The following is a 20198-nucleotide window of genomic DNA, read 5'->3' as shown; positions in this document are numbered from 1 at the left end:
TATAATTGAAAACGTACATTGCCGCTTTAAACCACCAGATGACGCTAAAACAAAGGTCCACCAATTTCGATGCGCTTGCTCTGCTCATCACGTGCGTGTCTTGCCCTTGTGTAGGCTGCGCGTGAGTCACAGCATCAACAGTTTCCTCCAAGCACAGAGCTACCAGGAGGGACGACTACGGTGGACTGAAAACCATCGAAAGGGGGCGAAACATCGAATGGAAATGTTCAGGTACATCGCGACATGTACTTATCAAATTGTGTATAACGTTGACGCGATATATCATTGTCTTTATTTGAGCAAAATGCATGAAAATACAATTCCTTCGAATTGATGGGTGTCGGTAGCTAGCTAACGCGTCGATAGCTAGCCAAGCGACGCCCGGTGTACCCGAGCTGAGCGGCCACCCATGTTTGACAGCTGACAGTTTGGTTTTGACAGTTAATTTAAGCGTATCTTGTAACTAATGACAGTAAGCTAAATGGCAATAGTGCCCGAGTTACATGATTTGCGATAGATATTTAGATAACGATAGTTTATAATCTCTTAGTTTGAGGGCCAAGGGGCCAGGCTTGAAAGCTGAAGACCCTCAAGCAAGGATGATATTCACGGAAACTTGGCTAGAAATACTCAATCATAGTAGTTAAGTTTGATAGCTACGTTACAACAACATATGAGTGCTATAACTTCATTCACCATATAGCCAATTATTTACTATTATTCTGCACCACATTTTGTGATGTCATTTTTGCCAATGAGGAGAATTTCTCCTTTCAGTATAATGGAAATCTTGTCAGGCAATGCGTGCAGGGTTGCCAGGTCTAGTTAAAATTTGCAGGGCAATTGCAACTCAAAACCTACCCACAAGGCTTTAAAACTAGCAACAAGAGGAAAAATCTAGTCCTAAAAACTAGATATGAGTGACCTCTGGTTCATTCAGCTATCCCTATGGACAATAATAGGGTTTTGGAGTAAAAGCTGAAAATAAGGTCTGAGATTAACTAATTTATATGTTTTGTTCTATAATCGCAGTCAGTTAACATGACCTTTATGAATTATGAAGCCTTTGTGCTTTTTTTTCATTGAATAAATGCTTCAAAGTTGACAAAAGTTGCGTTAGCTGATGAAGATTATCTCATAGAACAAAACAAGTTTTCCACAGACCTTACTTGTGGTGTTTAACCGAAAACCCTACAAAAATGGCATTCACTTTCCCCATAGGCTTTGTTCAATGAACCATGGCGGAGTTAGTGCCTACAAAAAGATGCCTTTACTGTTTCTCTCTACGACATGAGGGAGAAGTATGTAGCTAGCTGGTGCTGTTCGTTGTTCTTATATCACTTGTCATGGCGTGCGCAAGTGCTGGCGTTGCTCTCCTCTCACTCACTCCGCTCAACACACACACCCCTCTGGTCCTCCTCATCACTCACTCAGTAACAGCCTGCCTCACTGCCTGTTAGTCAGTAGCAGCAGCAGGTAACAGTGACATTTATAGATTTTATTTTAAAGAGAAATGCCATGGCAACTTCAATGCAATTTAGAAGTAGCCCAAATTTAGAAGTGCCTTGCACAAGTGGACAGCGAAAGCTAATTTGTTTTACTTTGTTGGCTTCGGTATTCAAACCAGCACCCTTTCGGTTACTGACCCAATGCTCTAATCTCGAGGCTACCTGCCACCCTGCTAAAAAATTCAGTTAAACGTTTGAAAATTGATAATCTGACTATGCACGATGACAATGCACGGTGACAATGCATGTTAGTAGCCTCATTGAGAATATTTTAATTTAAAAAATGGGTTCAATTAAAAAAATATGAAAATAAGTTCCTTTTTGGAAGGCTAATCTGATAGACTAACCAGGTAACATGGCATTAATGATAAATTGATAAAAAAAATATATAATGTAGTTAGCCAGCTAGTCAAAGAACCACAGTAAGCTCAGCTATCATTGATTAATATTTTGTTAGCTAGTGACGTTAGCAGAACCGCTTGATACGGTACAGGATTTTACTATGGATCTTGGCAGCATCATTTGGTAAGTCTCTGTTATTAACAACCCTACATGTCTGTAGCTAACTCTTCTGAACAAACACATAGCTAGCTTGCATTGACTGCAGACTCATTTTTCTAGACAGATTTTTCTAACCCAGCCATCTAGCTAGCCTCTCCTAGGTTTGGCACATCTGAAGTCCCTCACTGCAAACAATATTGAATACCATTTTATGCCTAGTGTACACGAGCTGCCTTCAAAAGTTACTTTATTATTGTAAGTATTACCATGCAGTTAGTTTATTAAGCTTGTTTGCTGTTAGAATAATAGCGAAGACTAGAGGTCGACCGATTTATGATTTTTCAATGCCGATACCGATTATTGGAGGACCAAAAAAAGCCGGTACCGATTTAATCGGATGATTTAAAAATTAAATAAATAAATAAAATGTATTTGTAATAATGACAATTACAACAATACTGAATGAACACTTATTTTAACTTAATATAATACATCAATCAAATCAATTTAGCCTCAAATAAATAATGAAACATGTTCAATTTGGTTTAAATCATGCAAAAACAAAGTGTTGGAGAAGAAAGTAAAAGTGCAATATGTGCCATGTAAGAAAGCTAACGTTTAAGTTCCTTGCTCAGAACATGAGAACATATGAAAGCTGGTGGTTCCTTTTAACATGAGTCTTCAATATTCCCAGGTAAGAAGTTTTAGGTTGTAGTTATTATCGGAATCACAGGACTATTTCTCTCTATACCATTTGTATTTCATTAACCTTTTGACTATTGGATGTTCTTATAGGCACTTTAGTATTGCCAGTGTAACAGTATAGCTTCCGTCCCTCTCCTCGCTCCTAGCTGGGCTCGAACCAGGAACACATCGACAACAGCCACCCTGAAAGCAGCGTTACCCATGCAGGGCAAGGGGAACAACCACTCCAAGTCTCAGAGCGAGTGACGTTTGAAACACTAACTAGCTAGCCATTTCACATCGGTTACACCAGCCTAATCTCAGGAGTTGATAGGCTTGAAGTCATAAACAGCGCAATGCTTGAAGCACAACAAAGAGCTGCTGGCAAAACGCACGAAAGTGCTGTTTGAATGAATGCTTACGAGCCTGCTGGTGCCTACCACCGTTCAGTGTGCTCTATCAAATCATAGACTTAGTTATAACATAATAACACACAGAAATATGAGCCTTAGGTCATTAATATGGTCGAAACCAATCATCTCGAAAACAAGACGTTTATTCTTTCAGTGAAATACGAAACTGTTACGTATTTTTATCTAACGGGTGGCATCCATAAGTCTAAATATTCCTGTTACATTGCACAACCTTCAATGTTATGTCATAATTACGTAAAAATCTGGCAAATTAGGCGGCCCAAACTGTTGCATATACACTGACTCTGCGTGCAATGAACGCAAGAGAAGTGACACAATTTCACCTGGTTAATATTGCCTGCTAACCTGGATTTATTTTAGTTAAATATACAGGTTTAAAAATATATACTTCTGTGTATTGATTTTAAGAAAGGCATTGATGTTTATGGTTAGGTACACATTGGAGCAACGACAGTCCTTTTTCGCGAATACGCACCTTATCGATTATATGCAACGCAGGACATGCTAGATAAACTAGTAATATCATTAACCATGTGTAGTTAACTAGTGATTATGATTGATTGTTTTTTATAAGATAAGTTTAATGCTAGCTAGCAACTTACATTGGCTTTACTGCAAGGCAGGCTCCTCGTGGAGTGCAATGTAATCAGGTGGTTAGAGCGTTGGACTAGTTAACTGTAAGGTTGCAAGATTGAATCCCCCGAGCTGACAAGGTAAAAATCTGTCGTTCGTTCTGCCCCTGAACAAGGCAGTTAACCCACCAGCTTCACCTGGAATGCTTTTCCAGTTTTTTATGCTGAGCACTTGTTGGCTCCTTTTCCTTCACTCTGCAGTCCAACACATCCCAAACAATCTCAATTGGGTTGAGGTCGGGTGATTGTGGAGGCCAGGTCATCTGATGCAGCGCTCCATCAATCTCCTTCTAGGCCAAATAGCCCTTACACCGCCTGGAGGTGTGTTGGGTCCTTGTTGTGTTGAAAAACAAATGATAGTCCCACTAAGCGCAAACTAGATGGGGTGGCGTATCGCTGCAGAATGCTGTGGTAGCCATGTTAAGTGTGCCTTGAATTCTAAATAAATCACAGACAGTGTCACCAGCAACGCATCCCCACATCATCACACCTCCCCCATGCTTCACAGTGGGAATTACAGATACAGAGATCATCTGTTCACATACTCTGCATCTCACAAAGACACAACGTTTGGAACCAAAGATCTCAAATTTGGACTCATCAGACCAAAGGACAGATTTCCACCAGCCTAATGTCCATTGCTCGTGTTTCTTGGCCCAAGCAAGTCTCTTCTTATTATTTGTGTCCTTTTGCAGCAATTCGACCACAAATTCACAGTTGTGGCTGTTTCGCGTGATGTATTGTTGTCTCTACCTTCTTGCCCTTTGTGCTGTTGTCAGTGCCCAATAATGTTTGTACCATGTTTTGTAGGGATGGACAATATATCGGTGAGCATATCGGAAACGGCCGATAAAAGCTAAAAATGCCAACATCAGCATAGGACCAATGTCTGGTTTAACGCCTGTGCAAAACCGATGTCAAAGCTGACGTTCATACCTATATAACGTAAGCAGATGACGTAATGACGCCATGAAAAATACAGCGCTACACAGAACAAAAGCAAAAAAATACAAAGCGCACACTTCCAACAACTCGAGCAGTCATTTGAAAGAGTAAGAACATTTCAGCAAGACAACTCAAAGGCGAAATCCATTAATGCCAAGATAATGGAATTCATTGCCCTTGACAATCAACCGTCCTCTGTCGTGGATGATGTTGGCTTTTGCTGACTGGTCGAGCCCCGGTACACACTATTTTTCAGATGTTGCCCTACCGGAGTTGCACAGTATTATTGAAACGTACATCTGAGATACTTGCTATGGGCGTCCACTGCTATTAGCTTCAAGACTGACATTTGGACCAACGATGTCGGCACCATGAGCATGCTGAGTCTGACAGCACAGTGGGTTGAAGAGGATTTCATGCTTAGGAAAGCCATATTGCATGCTCAAGAATGTGCTGGTTCTTATACCACTGCTTCCATTTCAATGGCATTTGAGAACATGTTTGAAACTTGAACACGCCGTTCGAACAACTGACTTGAGAAATAAGCTAATCAACTGTGTCTGCCCTCTGTCATGGCATTGAAATGCCTGCTCAACTAAACTGCCGACACAGACCGTGGGGTTAAAACTTACAAAAGTATGCGAGGCTGTGAACAAGCGATTCGCTGGCGTTCTCTCAGAGCCTCTACTGTGTTGCCACCATGCTCGATGCTAGGTACAAGGACTGTTACTTCGATGCAGACAATAAACAGGGTTTACATGAAATGCTACATACACAGTTGGACAAGATGAAATGGACACTTTCCTGTGGCGGTCCTCATCAGAGTCATAGCGCTTGATGGTTTTTGCGACTGCACTTGAAGAAACTTTCAAAGTTCTTGAAATAATTCGAACTGACTTTCATGTCTTAAAGTAATGATGGACTGTTGTTTCTCTTTGCTTATTTGAGCTGTTCTTGCCATAATATGGACTTGGTCTTTTACCAAATAGGGCTATCTTCTGGATACCAACCCTACTTTGTCACAACACAACTTATTGGCTCAAATGCATTATTCTCAAATATAAAATATTTTGATTTGTTTAACACTCTTATTTTTTGGTTGCTACATGATTCCATATGTGTTATTTCATTTTGATGTCTTCACTATTATTCTACAATGAAGAAAATAGTACAAAATAAGGGAAAACCCTTAAATGAGTAGGTGTGTCCAAACTTTTGACTGGTACTGTGAGTTTGAGTTTATTTTATTTTTTACAGGGACAGTGCACATTAATCAACGTTTCAGTAAAAGTGCTGGTTTTAGCCAGCCGGCTAATTTTCAACCGCAGTCCCTGGGAAGGTTATTAAAAACAATTACAATATAGACAATAGCAACATAGGACAAGCAAGAGAGAACAAAAAGCAGCAAGACAAATTTCATAAAAGCAACAGTGTTTCCACACCTTACAGACATAGAAAGCGGCAACACACAGCTTGGGACCATGTTCACAAATCTTAGCCATGTCTTCAAGCATTTTGTGAAAGTGTGATATGTGGTGCAGTTATGTGTGTCTGATGGCAGTGTATTCCAGACATGGGAAGCTCACAGAGAAATGGATTTACTAAAGGTGCTTTTCCTTAAGGGAACTATACAGTCACCTCTCATGGCAGACCTTGTGGATCTGCTGCCATATGTTTGGGTTTTCTGTTTAACAAAAATACTGAGTGGAGGGGGAGCCAGGCCATTTAGGATCTTGAATACAAGACATGCATCTGTGTATTGCACAAGATTTTCCCAACTCAGGAGCTCATGCTTTCTGAGGATGTAACAGTGATGATGGCTATTGGGCTTCCTATCAAGCACTTTGAGAGCCTGTTTGTAGACAGACTAAATAGGTCTTAATGTTTTACAGCAAGCTTGGGCCCAACTAGTCAAGCAGTATAAGTGGGGGAGTATCATAGATTTGGAGTACAGTTTTGCTACCTCTGTAGTCCAAAAAAATTGTATTAATCGGAAATTAGCTAGGTTGAATTTGAATTTATTTGAATTACCTTTGTTTTTTTATGAAGATAAGTTTAATGCTAGCTAGCAACTTAGCCTGGCTTCTCACTGCATTCGTGTAACAGGCTCCTCGTGGAGTGCAATGAGAAGCAGGTGGTTAGAGCATTGGACTAGTTAACTGTAAGGTTGCAAGATTGAAATCCAGAGTTGACAAGGTAAAAATCTGTCGTTCTGCCCCTGAAGAAGGCAGTTAACCCACCGTTCCTAGGCCGTCATTGAAAATAAGAACTGACTTGCCTAGTTAAATAAAGGTGTAAAAACAAAAAATAATAATAAGTAAATAAAATCGTCAATCGGTGTCCAAAAATACCAATTTCTGATTATTATGAAAACTTGAAATCGGCCCTAATTAATCGGCCATTCCGATTAATTGGTCGACCGCTAATATATATATATATATTTGTTTTGTCCCTACTCAAAAAGGGGTTAAATAAAATATATTCATACTTCCGTTTTGTTAAAAAAAAAAACTTCCTTCAGACGAGTCCCAAGAACACCATGTTCGTGAGAGTCTCCCCTTTTCATAGTGGTCATAATAGTTTGTTGTTCAAACCGTTTGGATGCTACATACAGTTGAATTCGGAAGTTTACATACACCTTAGCCAAAAACATTTAAACTCAGTTTTTACACAATTCCTGACATTTAATCAGAGTGAAAATTCCCTGTCTTAGGTCAGTTAGGATCACCACTTTATTTTAAGAATGTAAATGTCAGAATAATAGTAGAGGAAGATTTATTTCAGCTTTTATTTCTTTCATCACATTCCCAGTGAGTGAGAAGTTTACATACATTCAATTAGTATTTGGTAGCATTGCCTTTAAATTGTTTAACTTGGGTGAAATGTTTTGGGGAGCCTTCCACAAGCTTCCCACAATAAGTTGGTTGAATTTTGGCCCATTCCTCCTGACAGAGCTGGTGTTTTGTGGGCCTCCTTGCTCGCAAACGCTTTTTCAGTTCGGCTCACTATTTTTCTATAGGATTGAGGTCAGGGCTTTGTGATGGCCACTTTGACTTTGTTGTCCTTAAGCCATTTTGCCACAACTTTGGAAGTATGCTTGGGGTCATTGTCCATTTGGAAGACCCATTTGCGACCAAGCTTTAACTTCATGACTGATGTCTTGAGATGTTGGTTCAATATATCCACATAATTTTCCTTCCTCACAATGCCATCTGCACTAGTCCCTCCTGCAGCAACAAAGCACCCCCACAACATGTTGCCACCCCCGTGCTTCGCGCTTGAGATGGTGTTCTTCGGCTTGCAAGTCTTCCCCTTTTTCCTCCAAACATAACGATGGTGATTATGGCCAAACAGTTATTTTTTTGTTTCATCAGACCAAAGGACATTTCTCCAAAAAGTACAATCTTTGTCCCCGTGTGCAGTTGCAAACAGTAGTCTGGCTTTTTTTTATGGCGATTTTGGAGCAGTGGCTTCTTCCTTGCTGAGCAGCCTTTCAGGTTATGTTGATATAGGACTTGTTGCACTTGTGCGTCAATCGACGCTCAGAGGTTAACACAGACTTTGCTTGCTGAAAGAACACAAAAACATATGCTAGTGGGTTTTTGATTGGACTATACAGGCTTATTCAATGTTAGCTAACTACTTTGTTATTGTGGACATCATTAATTTAGCTCGCTTACTAATGTCGGGTGACGGTAGATCCGATGCCCCTGCCCATGTAAAAATAGCTTTATTGTAGCCTACAGCTGAATAAGTTCAAACGCATGCAAGTGGATATTTTTACCACACCATACCGGCTTGTTAACATGATTATTAGCATTTCATTGTTGTTCCATCTCAAATGGGTAGTTTTAGCTTTCAGTTTATTCACTTCTCGATCAGTTTTGATCAAAAAGCGGTGAGTGAAGTACGTGTGCTGAACTTTCCATGACATTGTATCAGTATGGCTGCAGCCACATCTCTCTAAGCTTGTGCTAGGCACTCAAATGTTTAACATTATGTTCTAAAAGCATTTTCTTAACATGTTCAAGGTTACCATACTTGACATGTAAAAGAATGTTGTAGGTTGATTTGAGTGTTTCAGTTCCACTTTAATACTAGAATGAGTAGTGGACTTTAAGTAAATCACAGAACAAGCTAGACTACATGGCAAGTTGGCAATCCACTGCAGTATTCTGTTCATCCTCCATTGCAGTATTCTGTTCATCCTCCATTGCAGTATTCTGTTCATCCTCCATTGCAGTATTCTGTTCATCCTCCATTGCAGTATTCTGTTCATCCTCCATTGCAGTATTCTGTTCATCCTCCATTGCAGTATTCTGTTCATCCTCCATTGCAGTATTCTGTTCATCCTCCATTGCAGTATTCTGTTCATCCTCCATTGCAGTATTCTGTTCATCCTCCATTGCAGTATTCTGTTCATCCTCCATTGCAGTATTCTGTTCATCCTCCATTGCAGTATTCTGTTCATCCTCCATTGCAGTATTCTGTTCATCCTCCATTGCAGTATTCTGTTCATCCTCCATTGCAGTATTCTGTTCATCCTCCACTGCAGTATTCTGTTCATCCTCCACTGCAGTATTCTGTTCATCCTTGTATGATTTCTGTACAGAAAATTAAGCTGTTTTACTGCCTCGCTCAAGACTGTCTGACTCAGTCTCTCAGTCCTTTGTGGCCATGAATAGTATTTTATGTCACTACATTCAATGTAACTTGATGCCAGAGCAAAGGTCAGTCAGTCAGCAACATTGGTTCCCAAGGTTTTTATCAATGCCACTAACTGTACTGCACAACATAAGTATTGTCCATCTGTCTATTTAGCTAGGCTACTTCTCACTCTTTTCTTGAGTGGTAGTCTATGGGAAATTCCATGGTTACAGAACTATGCTGAGACTGATTTTTTTCACTTTAAAATGTATGCCAAACAACAACTATTGATTTCAATGTTTAACTAACCATACAACTCTATGCACAATGACTACTTTGAACAGTTTACGCAGTGCAAAACATTTACTGGAAAACTGAATTATGGTAAAAATCTGTTTTATTCTGTAACCAAACTTTATATCTGCACAGTTCTTCCTGTAAAATGTTCTGTGGAAATTGTTAAAAATAGCCCATGTGCATATGGTTTATTAAATTTGGAAATCAAATATTTTGGGGGGCGGTATACATTTTAAAGTGAAAAATCTGTAATTGCCCCTACTTAACACTTAGTTGCCCACTTGTATTAATCGCAGGGCAGAAGGTCAGTGTTAGGGACTTTTTTTGCAGATCACGTAGCCATTTGCTTTGTCTTCAAAAAAATCCAGTTAGGCTAGTTGAGAACAAGTTCTCATGTACAGCTGTGACCTGTGACCTGGATAAAGCAATGCAGTGCGACACAAACAACACAGAGTTACACATGGAATAAATAAACAAACATACAGTCAATAATACAATAAAGGTCAGTGTGTGCAAATTAGGTAGGATAAGGGAGGTAAATAATTAAACACTGGAGTGATAGATGTACAGAAGATGAGTGTGCAAGTAGAGATACTTTGGTGCAAAGGAGCAAAATAAATAACATTATGGGGATGAGGTAGTTGGATGGGCTATTTACAGATGGGCTATGTACAGGTCCAGTGATCTGTGAGCTGCTCTGACAGCTGGGGCTTAAAGTTAAGGATCTGATGGAATTGTTGGTAAAAAAAAAACTACTTTTGCTTTGTATTTGCCCTAAAAAATATAATAGTATTGACTGAGCTCGTACCTGTAAAACCCAACGTTTATGTCGAAGTTATTTGCCCAGATACACTCTCAACTTTCTTTGCAGATATGTAATGTGACACACCCACTGTGAAACTATATTTTGCAATTGTCAATGATTGTCAGCACACTGGTATCCATGTGCTAGAAATTCCTCTCTGCTGCTGAGAGATACAGTGCCTTCAGAAAGTATTGACTAGAGGTCGACCGATTAATTGGAATGGCGGATTTAATTAGGGCCGATTTCAAGTGTTCATAACAATCAGAAATCTGTATTTTTGGGTGCCGATTTTGCCAATTTTTATTTTATTATATATTTTTTTACACATTTAAGTAGGCAAGTCGGTTAAGAACACATTCTTATTTTCAATGACGGCCTAGGAACGGTGGGTTAACTGCCTTGTTCAGGGGCAGAACGACAGATTTTTACCTTGTCAGCTCAGGGATTCAATCTTGCAACCTTACGGTTAACTCGTCCAACACTAACCACCTGCCTCTCATTGCACTCCACGAGGAGCCTGCCTGTTAAGCGAATGCAGTAGAAGCCAAGGTAAGTTGCTAGCTAGCATTAAACTTATCTTATAAAAAACAATCAATCATAATTACTAGTTAACTACACATGGTTGATGATATTACCAGTTTACCTAGCGTGTCCTGCGTTGCATATAATCGATGCAACGCTGGGGGATGATTTAACAAAAGCGCATTTGCGAAATCGTTGCACGACTGTACCTAACCATAAAAACCAATGCCTTTCCTAAAATCAATACCCAGAAGTATATATATATATATTTTAAACCTGCGTATTTAGCTAAAAGAAATCCAGGTTAGCAAGCGATATTAACCAGGTGAAATGGTGTCACTTCTCTTGTGTTCATTGCACGCAGAGTCAGGGTATATGCAACAGTTTGGGCAGCCTGGTTCATTGCGAACTAATTTGCCAGAATTTTACGTAAATATGACATAACATTGAAGGTTGTACAATGTAACAAGAATATTTAGACTTAGGGATGCCACCTGTTAGATAAAATACCGAACGGTTCCGTATTTCACTGAAATAATAAAGTTTTGTTTTCTAAATGATAGTTTCCGGATTCGACCATATTAATGACCAAAGGCTCGTTTTTCTGTGTGTTATTATGTTATAATTAAGTCTATGATTTGATATTTGATAGAGCAGTCTGACTGAGCGATGGTAGGCAGCAGTAGGCTCGTAAGCATTCATTCAAACAGCACTTTCGTGGGGTGTGCACTAATAGCGAATCAAACGTCACCCGCTCTGAGACTTGGAGTAGTTAATCCCCTTGCTCTGCAAGGGCCACGGCTTTTGTGGAGCGATGGGTAACGCTGCTTCGAGTGTGGCTGTTGTCAATGTGTTCCTGGTTCGAGCCCAGGTAGGGGTGAGGAGAGGGACGGAAGCTATACTGTTACACTGGCAATACTAAAGTGCCTATAAGAACATCCAATAGTCAACGGTTAATGAAATACAAATGGTATAGAGAGAAATAGTCCTATAAATACTATATTAACTACAACCTAAAACCTCTTACCTTGGAATATTGAAGTCTCATGTTATATACAACACACTACGGAGTACAGCTCTCCATGCTTTCAAGCACAGTGGTGGCTGCATCATGTTATGGGTGTGCTTGTAATCGTTAAGGACTAGGGAGTTTTTCAAGAGTTAAATAAATGGAATGGAGATAAGCCCAGGGAAAATCTTAGAGGAAAACCTGATTGTCTGAATTCCCCTTTCAGGAGGACAATAAATAACTTAAAAAACACAAGGCCAAATCTACACGAGTAGATTTGAAGACTGTGAATGTTCCTGAGAGGGCGAGTTAGTTTTGACTTAAATGTACTTAAAAATCTATGGCAAGACCTGAAAATGGTTGTCTTGCAATGATCAACAAACAATTTGATAGAGCTTGAAGAGTATTGAAAAGAATATTGGGCAAATGTTGTACAATCCAGGTGTGCAAAGCTCTTCGAGACTTACCCAGAAAGACTCACCGCTGTAATCGCTGCCAAAGGTCTTTCAACAAAGGGTTGAATCAGGGGCATGAATGCTTGTGTAAATTTGATATTTCTGGATTTTATGAGCTAAATGTTTTTTTAAAAATTTACTTTGTCATTGTGTATTTTGTGTAAATGGGTGAGGGGGAAAAATATATTTAATCCATTTTGAATTCAGGCTGTAAGGGGTAGGAATACTTTCTGAAGACACTGTACCTAGGCTACTTCCTGTGTTGACCATTGTTTACGTTCGTCAAAACCCCACATTCGTTGCAGAATTGAAAGTGAGTAGAATCTATTTAAAATCCCAATCTAGATTCCACATGTTCATTTGACCTACTACAGTACACTTACGCCTCGATCACACCGATTTAGCGTCATTGCGCAAAATGGTATGCAGCATCATCTGGATATGTGTACAACAAAAGTTCAACATTCACCTTCTGCTACCATTTCTGTCAAATTTGTATATTCAAACAGTTTTACGTATACGTTCAATAAATCCAACATATGCACCACACAGAATGTACTGCAACTGCCTCTGCAACTGAATGCTGCGAGACAAACACAGTGTAACATTGGAAATGAATGTACTTCTGGTGTCGGTGTGATCTAGGTGCTAGGCTCTTGCATCCTAGGCAACTGATATCAAAGGTGGCAGGTAGCCTAGCAGTTAGAGCGTTGGGCCAGTAACCAAAAGGTTGCTAGTTTGAATCCCAGAGCTGACAAGGTGAAAAAAATCTGTCAATGTGCCCTTGAACAAGGCACTCAAACCAAATTGCTGGTTTGCTGTTGATAATGGCCGACCCTTGCCGTGACTTTGCCATGACCTCACTCTGTGATGGTGTCTCAGGGAAGGTTGGGATATGGGACCAATATAAGCACCCACCAAAAACGCTTATTTATTAAAATTATTTAAATTGATATTCACTTGCAGCCTTTTATCAGATTATTCTACAGTGCCCACATAAACTTACTCCGTGAGTCATTAGGCCTGTATCAACCCATAGCGCTGACATTTGATTGGAAGCAATATAGCAACAGTCTGTTATACAGCAGTCTGCCCCCCTCCCCATGGCCTTGGCTCAGGGCTCCGGGCTGGTTTAATATGCAGAGCCTCACCTCCATTCCCTTAACTCTAATTATGGAGTAACTGTGATGAATGGGACTTCTAGTCATACTTCTACCCCAGGGAAATGAGTGTCTCATTTTATACTGCCACCTATTTCACTTTTATCATCACTATTCACTGCATATATTTCCTTTATGGAGCAGTAGCTGTGGACTTTTCTACATAGTAAGAATAACACACCAAGGAACTTGCAATAATGAGTTGTTCTCCATGGTCCTGCAGAACATTAAGCTAGTCATAATTGAACATGCTCAAATGTACTAATTGGCTTTTATGCTTATTTTTACATTGAATGGCGAGAGTTATCTTGGACTTATTAGTGCAACAGCAGTTGACATCGCAGATCTCAATGATATAACACATCTCTTTTTTGAAATCATGTCACAAAGTCTAGGCTAATTCCAGGAAACTCAAATCTGCGTTGTTGTTAAATCCCTTCCTTTCTGTGCTGGAGGAAAATGACCAAATTCACACACAAATGTGAGTTAATGATCTGTCATTCTCATTGGAAGCAAGAAGAGGCGGTTATATGTGCTCTATTTCTAAGCTTCCCATTCTTAAGTTTCGTTTTTGCCTCTTACTTTCGGTTTTGTACACCAACCTCTCTTCAGAAGAGAGGTTCTATGGCTTTGGCACACAGTGCATAATAAATTATTACTGGATGAGTTGAATTGCGGAGTTGGTCATCATTCCAATCAGTTATGTGTCTTGTAACTCGATACAGAAGAGAGGGCACTCAACCATTACGCATAAACACAATATGGCACTCGACTACAACTGTACAGAGAAAGCTTGAGAGGATGCTGTAATTGTATTGATTGAAAAGGACAGAACAGGATACTGCAGGTCACTTTGTCAAGTGTGTCTAATGAAAAATGTCCTCCGTGTCACTGATGGATACTCTGTGTACTCTACTCTGGTCCTATTCTATGTCCTTCTTGGCAAAATATCTAATGTACAGTGGGGCAAAAGTATTTAGTCAGCCACCAATTGTGTAAGTTCTCCCACTTAAAAAGATGAGAGGCCTGTAAATTTTCATCATAGGTACACTTCAACTATGACAAACCAAATGAGAAAAAAAAAATCCAAAAAATCACATTGTAGGATTTTTTATGAATTTATTTGCAAATTATGGTGGAAAATAAGTATTTGGTCAATAACAACAGTTTATCTCAATACTTTGTTATATACCCTTTGTTGGCAATGACAAAGGTCAAATGTTTTCTGTAAGTCTTCACAAGGTTTTCACACACTGTTGCTGGTATTTTGGCCCATTCCTCCATGCAGATCTCCTCTAGAGCAGTGATGTTTTGGGGCTGTTGCTGGGCAACACGGACTTTCAACTCCCTCCAAAGATTTTCTATGGGGTTGAGATCTGGAGACTGGCTAGGCCACTCCAGGACCTTGAAATGCTTCTTACGAAGCCACTCCTTCGTTGCCCGGGCGGTGTGTTTGGGATCATTGTCATGCTGAAAGACCCAGCCACGTTTCATCTTCAATGCCCTTGCTGATGGTAGGCTTTGTTACTTTGGTCCCAGCTCTCTGCAGGTCATTCACTAGGTCCCCCCGTGTGTTGTTTGGGGGGATTTTTGCTCACCGTTCTTGTGATCATTTTGACCCCACGGGGTGAGATCTTGCGTGGAACCCCAGATTGAGGGAGATTATCAGTGGTCTTGTATGTCTTCCATTTCCTAATAATTGCTCCCACAGTTGATTTCTTCAAACCAAGCTGCTTACCTATTGGAGATTCAGTCTTCCCAGCCTGGTGCAGGTCTATAATTTTGTTTCTGGTGTCCTTTGACAGCTCTTTGGTCTTGGCCATAGTGGAGTTTGTAGTGTGACTGTTTGAGGTTGTGCACAGGTGTCTTTTATACTGTGCTGTTTATACTGTTAAACATGTGCCATTAATACAGGTAACGAGTGGAGGACAGAGGAGCCTTTTAAAGAATAAGTTACAGGTCTGTGAGAGCCAGAAATCTGGCTGGTTTGTAGGTGACCAAATACTTATTTTCCACCATAACTTGCAAATAAATTCATAAAAAATCCTACAATGTGATTTTCTGGATTTTCTTTCTCATTTTGTCTGTCATAGTTGAAGTGTACCTATGATGAAAATTACAGGCCTCTCTCATCTTTTTTTGCCCCGCTGTATCATATTTGCTATGGTGGTTGTTTGCCACTCAACTTTTGTGACCCAACAGTGATACTGATACATATGATTGATTGTTTTACCATGTGCAATTGTGTAATAGAACTTGTTTCTGTTGATTTTTCAGATCTACATGTATACCATGGACACTGATATGATTCCAAAATTCTCCTCGAAAGACGAGGAGATTAACTTCTGGAAGGCTCTTTCCCTCAAGTACAAGAAAAAGTAAGATATGCACAAATTATGCCTTTTGTGTTACACTATGGTCATAATCAGGCGTAACTTTTACTTGAACTCACACAAGAAACTCCGAGGTGTTACAGTATGATTTTTGAATCCTGTGGTTACACTGTGTGTGTGGGATCAGAGTAACACTACCTGTACCTGTACTTTAAAATCATGAATACTTCTGAAAGGAAATTCCCCAGCCAGACTTGTTACATGGACCTCAAATGGCTTTCATCATGCTGTCATTTTAAAGAGCTGTAATGAATAATAGATCCAGTTTCACCTGTGAAAGTCCTTTATGGTAAGACCTTATAAGACCTTCAATGCTCCTGTATACTTCCAAAGGCACAGATCTGGTTTCACATTAAAAACAGAAGCCCTAGTATGTCTCTCTATTCTAATGTAGTCTACTGAATGGGATTACGTAATAGCGGTGTTAGATTTATCTTTTCTCATCTGTGAGAGACTGGCAGTGAGCAGCAGACGTCACTCTGCTCTCTGTAATGGAATTATCTCTGGTCTATTTCTCTCAATGAACATCCTCATCACACAGCATAGGCCTACTGCTGTTTGAAATAAGACTGCTGATAAGATCGCAGTGGACCACAGACACACCCAGCACTAGGGGGAAACTACAACCAGTTATTTAAGGGGAATTTCCATGTTAAAGGACCCATGAGCACCAACATGTGAAGTTTATAGGAACATGCCACGTTGGGTGTAAAATGAAAGCTAAAAGTCTATTTTTAGGCATATGTATTTTAAGGCATATATATTTTTCAACCATTTTCCCATCCTACCAATTAGGAATAAGCAAAGGCTTTGATTTCTGTTCAAACAGATGGAAAAGAGGGTCTTTTTATTTTTTATTTCACCTTTATTTATCCAGGTAGGCTAGTTGAGAACAAGTTCTCATTTATAACTGTGGGCGCCCTGGCCAAGATAAAGCAAAGCAGTGCGACACAAACAACAACACATTGTCTTAGACAACATCTGTCAGAAAAAACCTTAAAAGTTATTAGAAAGCACAGTAATGTTGAAGTAAAGACCCCTCCCAACTAATATCAACACTTATATTTAGGTTTGAAGAAATGATTTACCTTCTGTAAGAAACATTGCCTTGTGGGTTTTTGGAAACAGAATTGCATCTTTAAGATATTTTCAAAGTTCACAGAAGTAACAAGTAAAGGTAGACCTACCAATTAGTTAGTGTTTTTACTGATATCACGTTTGTTTATGAATTATAAAGTGATTAAAACTCATAATTATGTTATAATCGGAATTTAATTGGCTACAATGGGAAATCGTAGTCACAAACCACAGTTGGGTCACCTGCTACTTTCCTCCCTTCCAGTGGTATACTGTTATGTTCAACTCAACTGTTTTCTTTCTTGTTCTGTCATCTGGTGATCAAAGCAAGAGTGTAAACAGTCTGGACAACCTCTCATTCTCCCTCTCCTTTTCTCTCTCCCCCTGCTTCTCTCGATCTCTCTCGCTCTCCCTCTGCTCTTCTCTCTTAATGTCACTTCTTCTGGCTCTTACTGACACCTACCACCTACCCTCATTCCATTTACCCATTGAGCATTGACCGGCACCGAATGTCCAGTGAGGTTGAAAAGTAGTTCAAATTTGGTCTGTCTGCCCTGGCCAGACCAAATCTGAACCAGTCATAGATGTTTATGTTACACAAGTTTGGACAGTACAGTAGAGCACAGTATAAAACAGTACAGTAGAGTCAGGGGTCACGTTAATGCAGAATTATAAATTTCTCACTGGATAAAAAGCAAAAATGTATGAGAATTATCTTGCTGTGTTTTGTGAACGCTGATTTTAAAATGCTTCTTATTATAATATCTTCTCGGCATCAGACTCATTTTGTGCTTCAGTTGCACTTTTCCATTCGGATGAGAATTCACAAACAGGCATTCTATCAGCAGACAGTGCTCTGACTGATGTGTAGCTACTTGTCTTTTCTCGGTGTAGCCTACCCTACTTTTCTCTGATAAAATGCAAGATTAACTTCATGCAAAGCATTAGGAAATGTAGCTGGCTACATTCTTTCTATGGTAAACATTAGAAATATGATGGCCATGCATTGTTTTACCAAAAATAAACTTGCTTTTTCATTGTATTATTTACTGGTGTGTTTTTAGCCAAATAGTGTTGCACTTTTGTTGTCATCTGATGAAAATGAAGCCATTTCTGCCAAATGTTTTGCACTAATGTATTTTCTGTGACGGAAACTATAGTTGCATGCCCCTAATCACTCTATTCAAGCAGAAAAACACTGACTTTCAATATAAAAAGCAGGTGAAGGTCTGTGCTTTGAAAATGCTGATTTCTGAACTCTTAACGCAACCCCAGGTAGAGTACAGAACAGTAAAGAAAAGTAGAGTACTGTATAGTTCAGTACAGTAGAGCACACTAGAGTAGAGTACACTGTACTGAAAATATCTGCTGTACTGTACTCCGCTGTACTCTGCTCTACTGGGCTGTACTGTGATGTCCTAACTTGTGAAACATAGACCTCTATGATTGGTTCAGATTTGGTCTGGTCCAGACCAACCAAATGTGATCTTGTTTGGAGGCAGAGCTCAAGAGAATAATAGCCAGTGTGTTGAATAATACCCAAATATGCAAAAGAAGGATATTGCATATTTCTACCTTTGCGTACCTATTGAGGATACATCACCTCAAATCCATTTCCCTTTGTATTGCTCAATTTAAATGTGTTTCTGATGAATTTGTCATGAATTTGGTAGTGAAGCAGTTGTACGATATTCTTCCTTAGTATCAACAATAGATGCTCTTGCTTGAGGATTCCCCCAAAACTGTTGCAAAAACATTTTGGGTAGTAAAGTGAGGAGGATGGTCGTGTTCCCTGGCAGCTCAAGGATATTCGATAGGGACATCTGCCTTAAGCTGTTTAAAGGCCACGAGGGTGCTGCTGAGTTTGGAATAAACCACATATGGTGGAAGTGGGCTTTCCCCTTCAAAATCACCACTGCCCCCAGGGTCACAACACAGGACACACCATAGAAGGACAGTGAGTTCTGTTTGATGGCTTTCGTGGCTCCAGGCTCCCCTTCCACCCTGTCCCGCCAGGCTCCCCTTCCACCCTGTCCCGCCTGTCACATGCCTGTAGCGTGCCATTCCAATGGCCTCCGGACACTGACATTTTTAGAGCAGCTGTGTGTATATCTATGGCTGTAGCGGGCGCCAGATACATACTTATATAACCACACTCACCCCCCCGAAACACTGTTAAGCTGTGTAACAGTACAAATCCCATGTGAGCTTTGTTAGCCCAACAAGTCCAACCGTAACGCCGGCACGTTTTTAATTAACGGGAACTGAGCTGGAGTGGGGTTTGTGAGATGAGGGCTGATCCTGTAAGGGGCCGGGTCTTTTTACAGAAACGTCTGAATGGTTTGAGCTACACAAAACATGCTCTGCCCTGGTCACATACCCACTGTAAACAACCCAACCTCCTGGTTATTTATAGGATATCTACTGGTGCTCTGAGCAACAGACAGTCTGTTTCCGTATGGAGAGGCCAGGGTGGACTAGTGACGAGATGTGTTATCAAACAATGAGGGGAAGTCAAAGGGTTATTTTGATTAGCTGGGTCAAGTGAGTTCAGTGTAACTGAATCAGAATCACGTTTATTGTCCTACAAGAGGAATATCTTGGCACAGCTCACACATGAATACATAAAACAAATATGAAAACACAGAAGAAACAAACAATAGTGAGGCATAAGTCCTGTGTGGGCTTTGTTAACCGAAACGAGTCCCACCATAACACTGTTTTGGACTGCTAACCCTTTTTAAACATTGTTTGAGTTAGACTTCTGGGTTGAACCATTGGGCTTTGTTAAAGGGATAATCCAAACCACTAATCCCTATGATTAACCGTATGAAATAAAACTATGTGAAAATAAAATTTTTTGTAAACATGTTTAATTTTGTCGTTGTAACAAGATTGGTAGAATTGTCAATCGTTTTTGGAAATCAGTTGCAGCTCAAGTCTACTCAGCACAGGTACTTCCTGTTTAAGGTCTATTTAACTCTGGTCTGACCAATCAGAATCCATGCTTCAAGGTTTTTTTTGATCACGAGGATTGGGATATGTTCCGGGTAGCCTCTGAGAATAACATCGACGAATACACAGATACGGTGACTGAGTTCATCAGGAAGTGTATAGGAGATGTTGTAC

General features: G+C 39.9%; 1 protein-coding gene across 7 annotated transcripts in view; it reads left to right on the top strand.

Annotated features, from left to right (window-relative positions):
• Nucleotides 1-62: 62 nt before the first annotated feature.
• The window catches only part of ndel1a (nudE neurodevelopment protein 1-like 1a), a 32582-nt gene continuing 12446 nt past the window's right edge, over nt 63-20198 (top strand). For all 7 annotated transcript variants that reach the window (XM_035749401.2, XM_035749394.2, XM_035749419.2 and 4 more), the window contains exons 1-2: nt 63-231; nt 15877-15977. In XM_035749401.2, coding sequence (XP_035605294.1) covers nt 15883-15977 — 95 coding nt within the window. In that variant the 5' untranslated portion in view covers nt 63-231; nt 15877-15882. The remainder of the gene's footprint in view (nt 232-15876; nt 15978-20198) is intronic.

The sequence above is a fragment of the Oncorhynchus keta genome, chromosome 3 (genome assembly GCF_023373465.1).
Source record: "Oncorhynchus keta strain PuntledgeMale-10-30-2019 chromosome 3, Oket_V2, whole genome shotgun sequence".
Taxonomy (NCBI): Eukaryota; Metazoa; Chordata; class Actinopteri; order Salmoniformes; family Salmonidae; genus Oncorhynchus; species Oncorhynchus keta.
The sequence above is the reverse complement of the archived record's forward strand: the minus strand, read 5'-3'. Positions and strand labels throughout refer to the sequence as shown.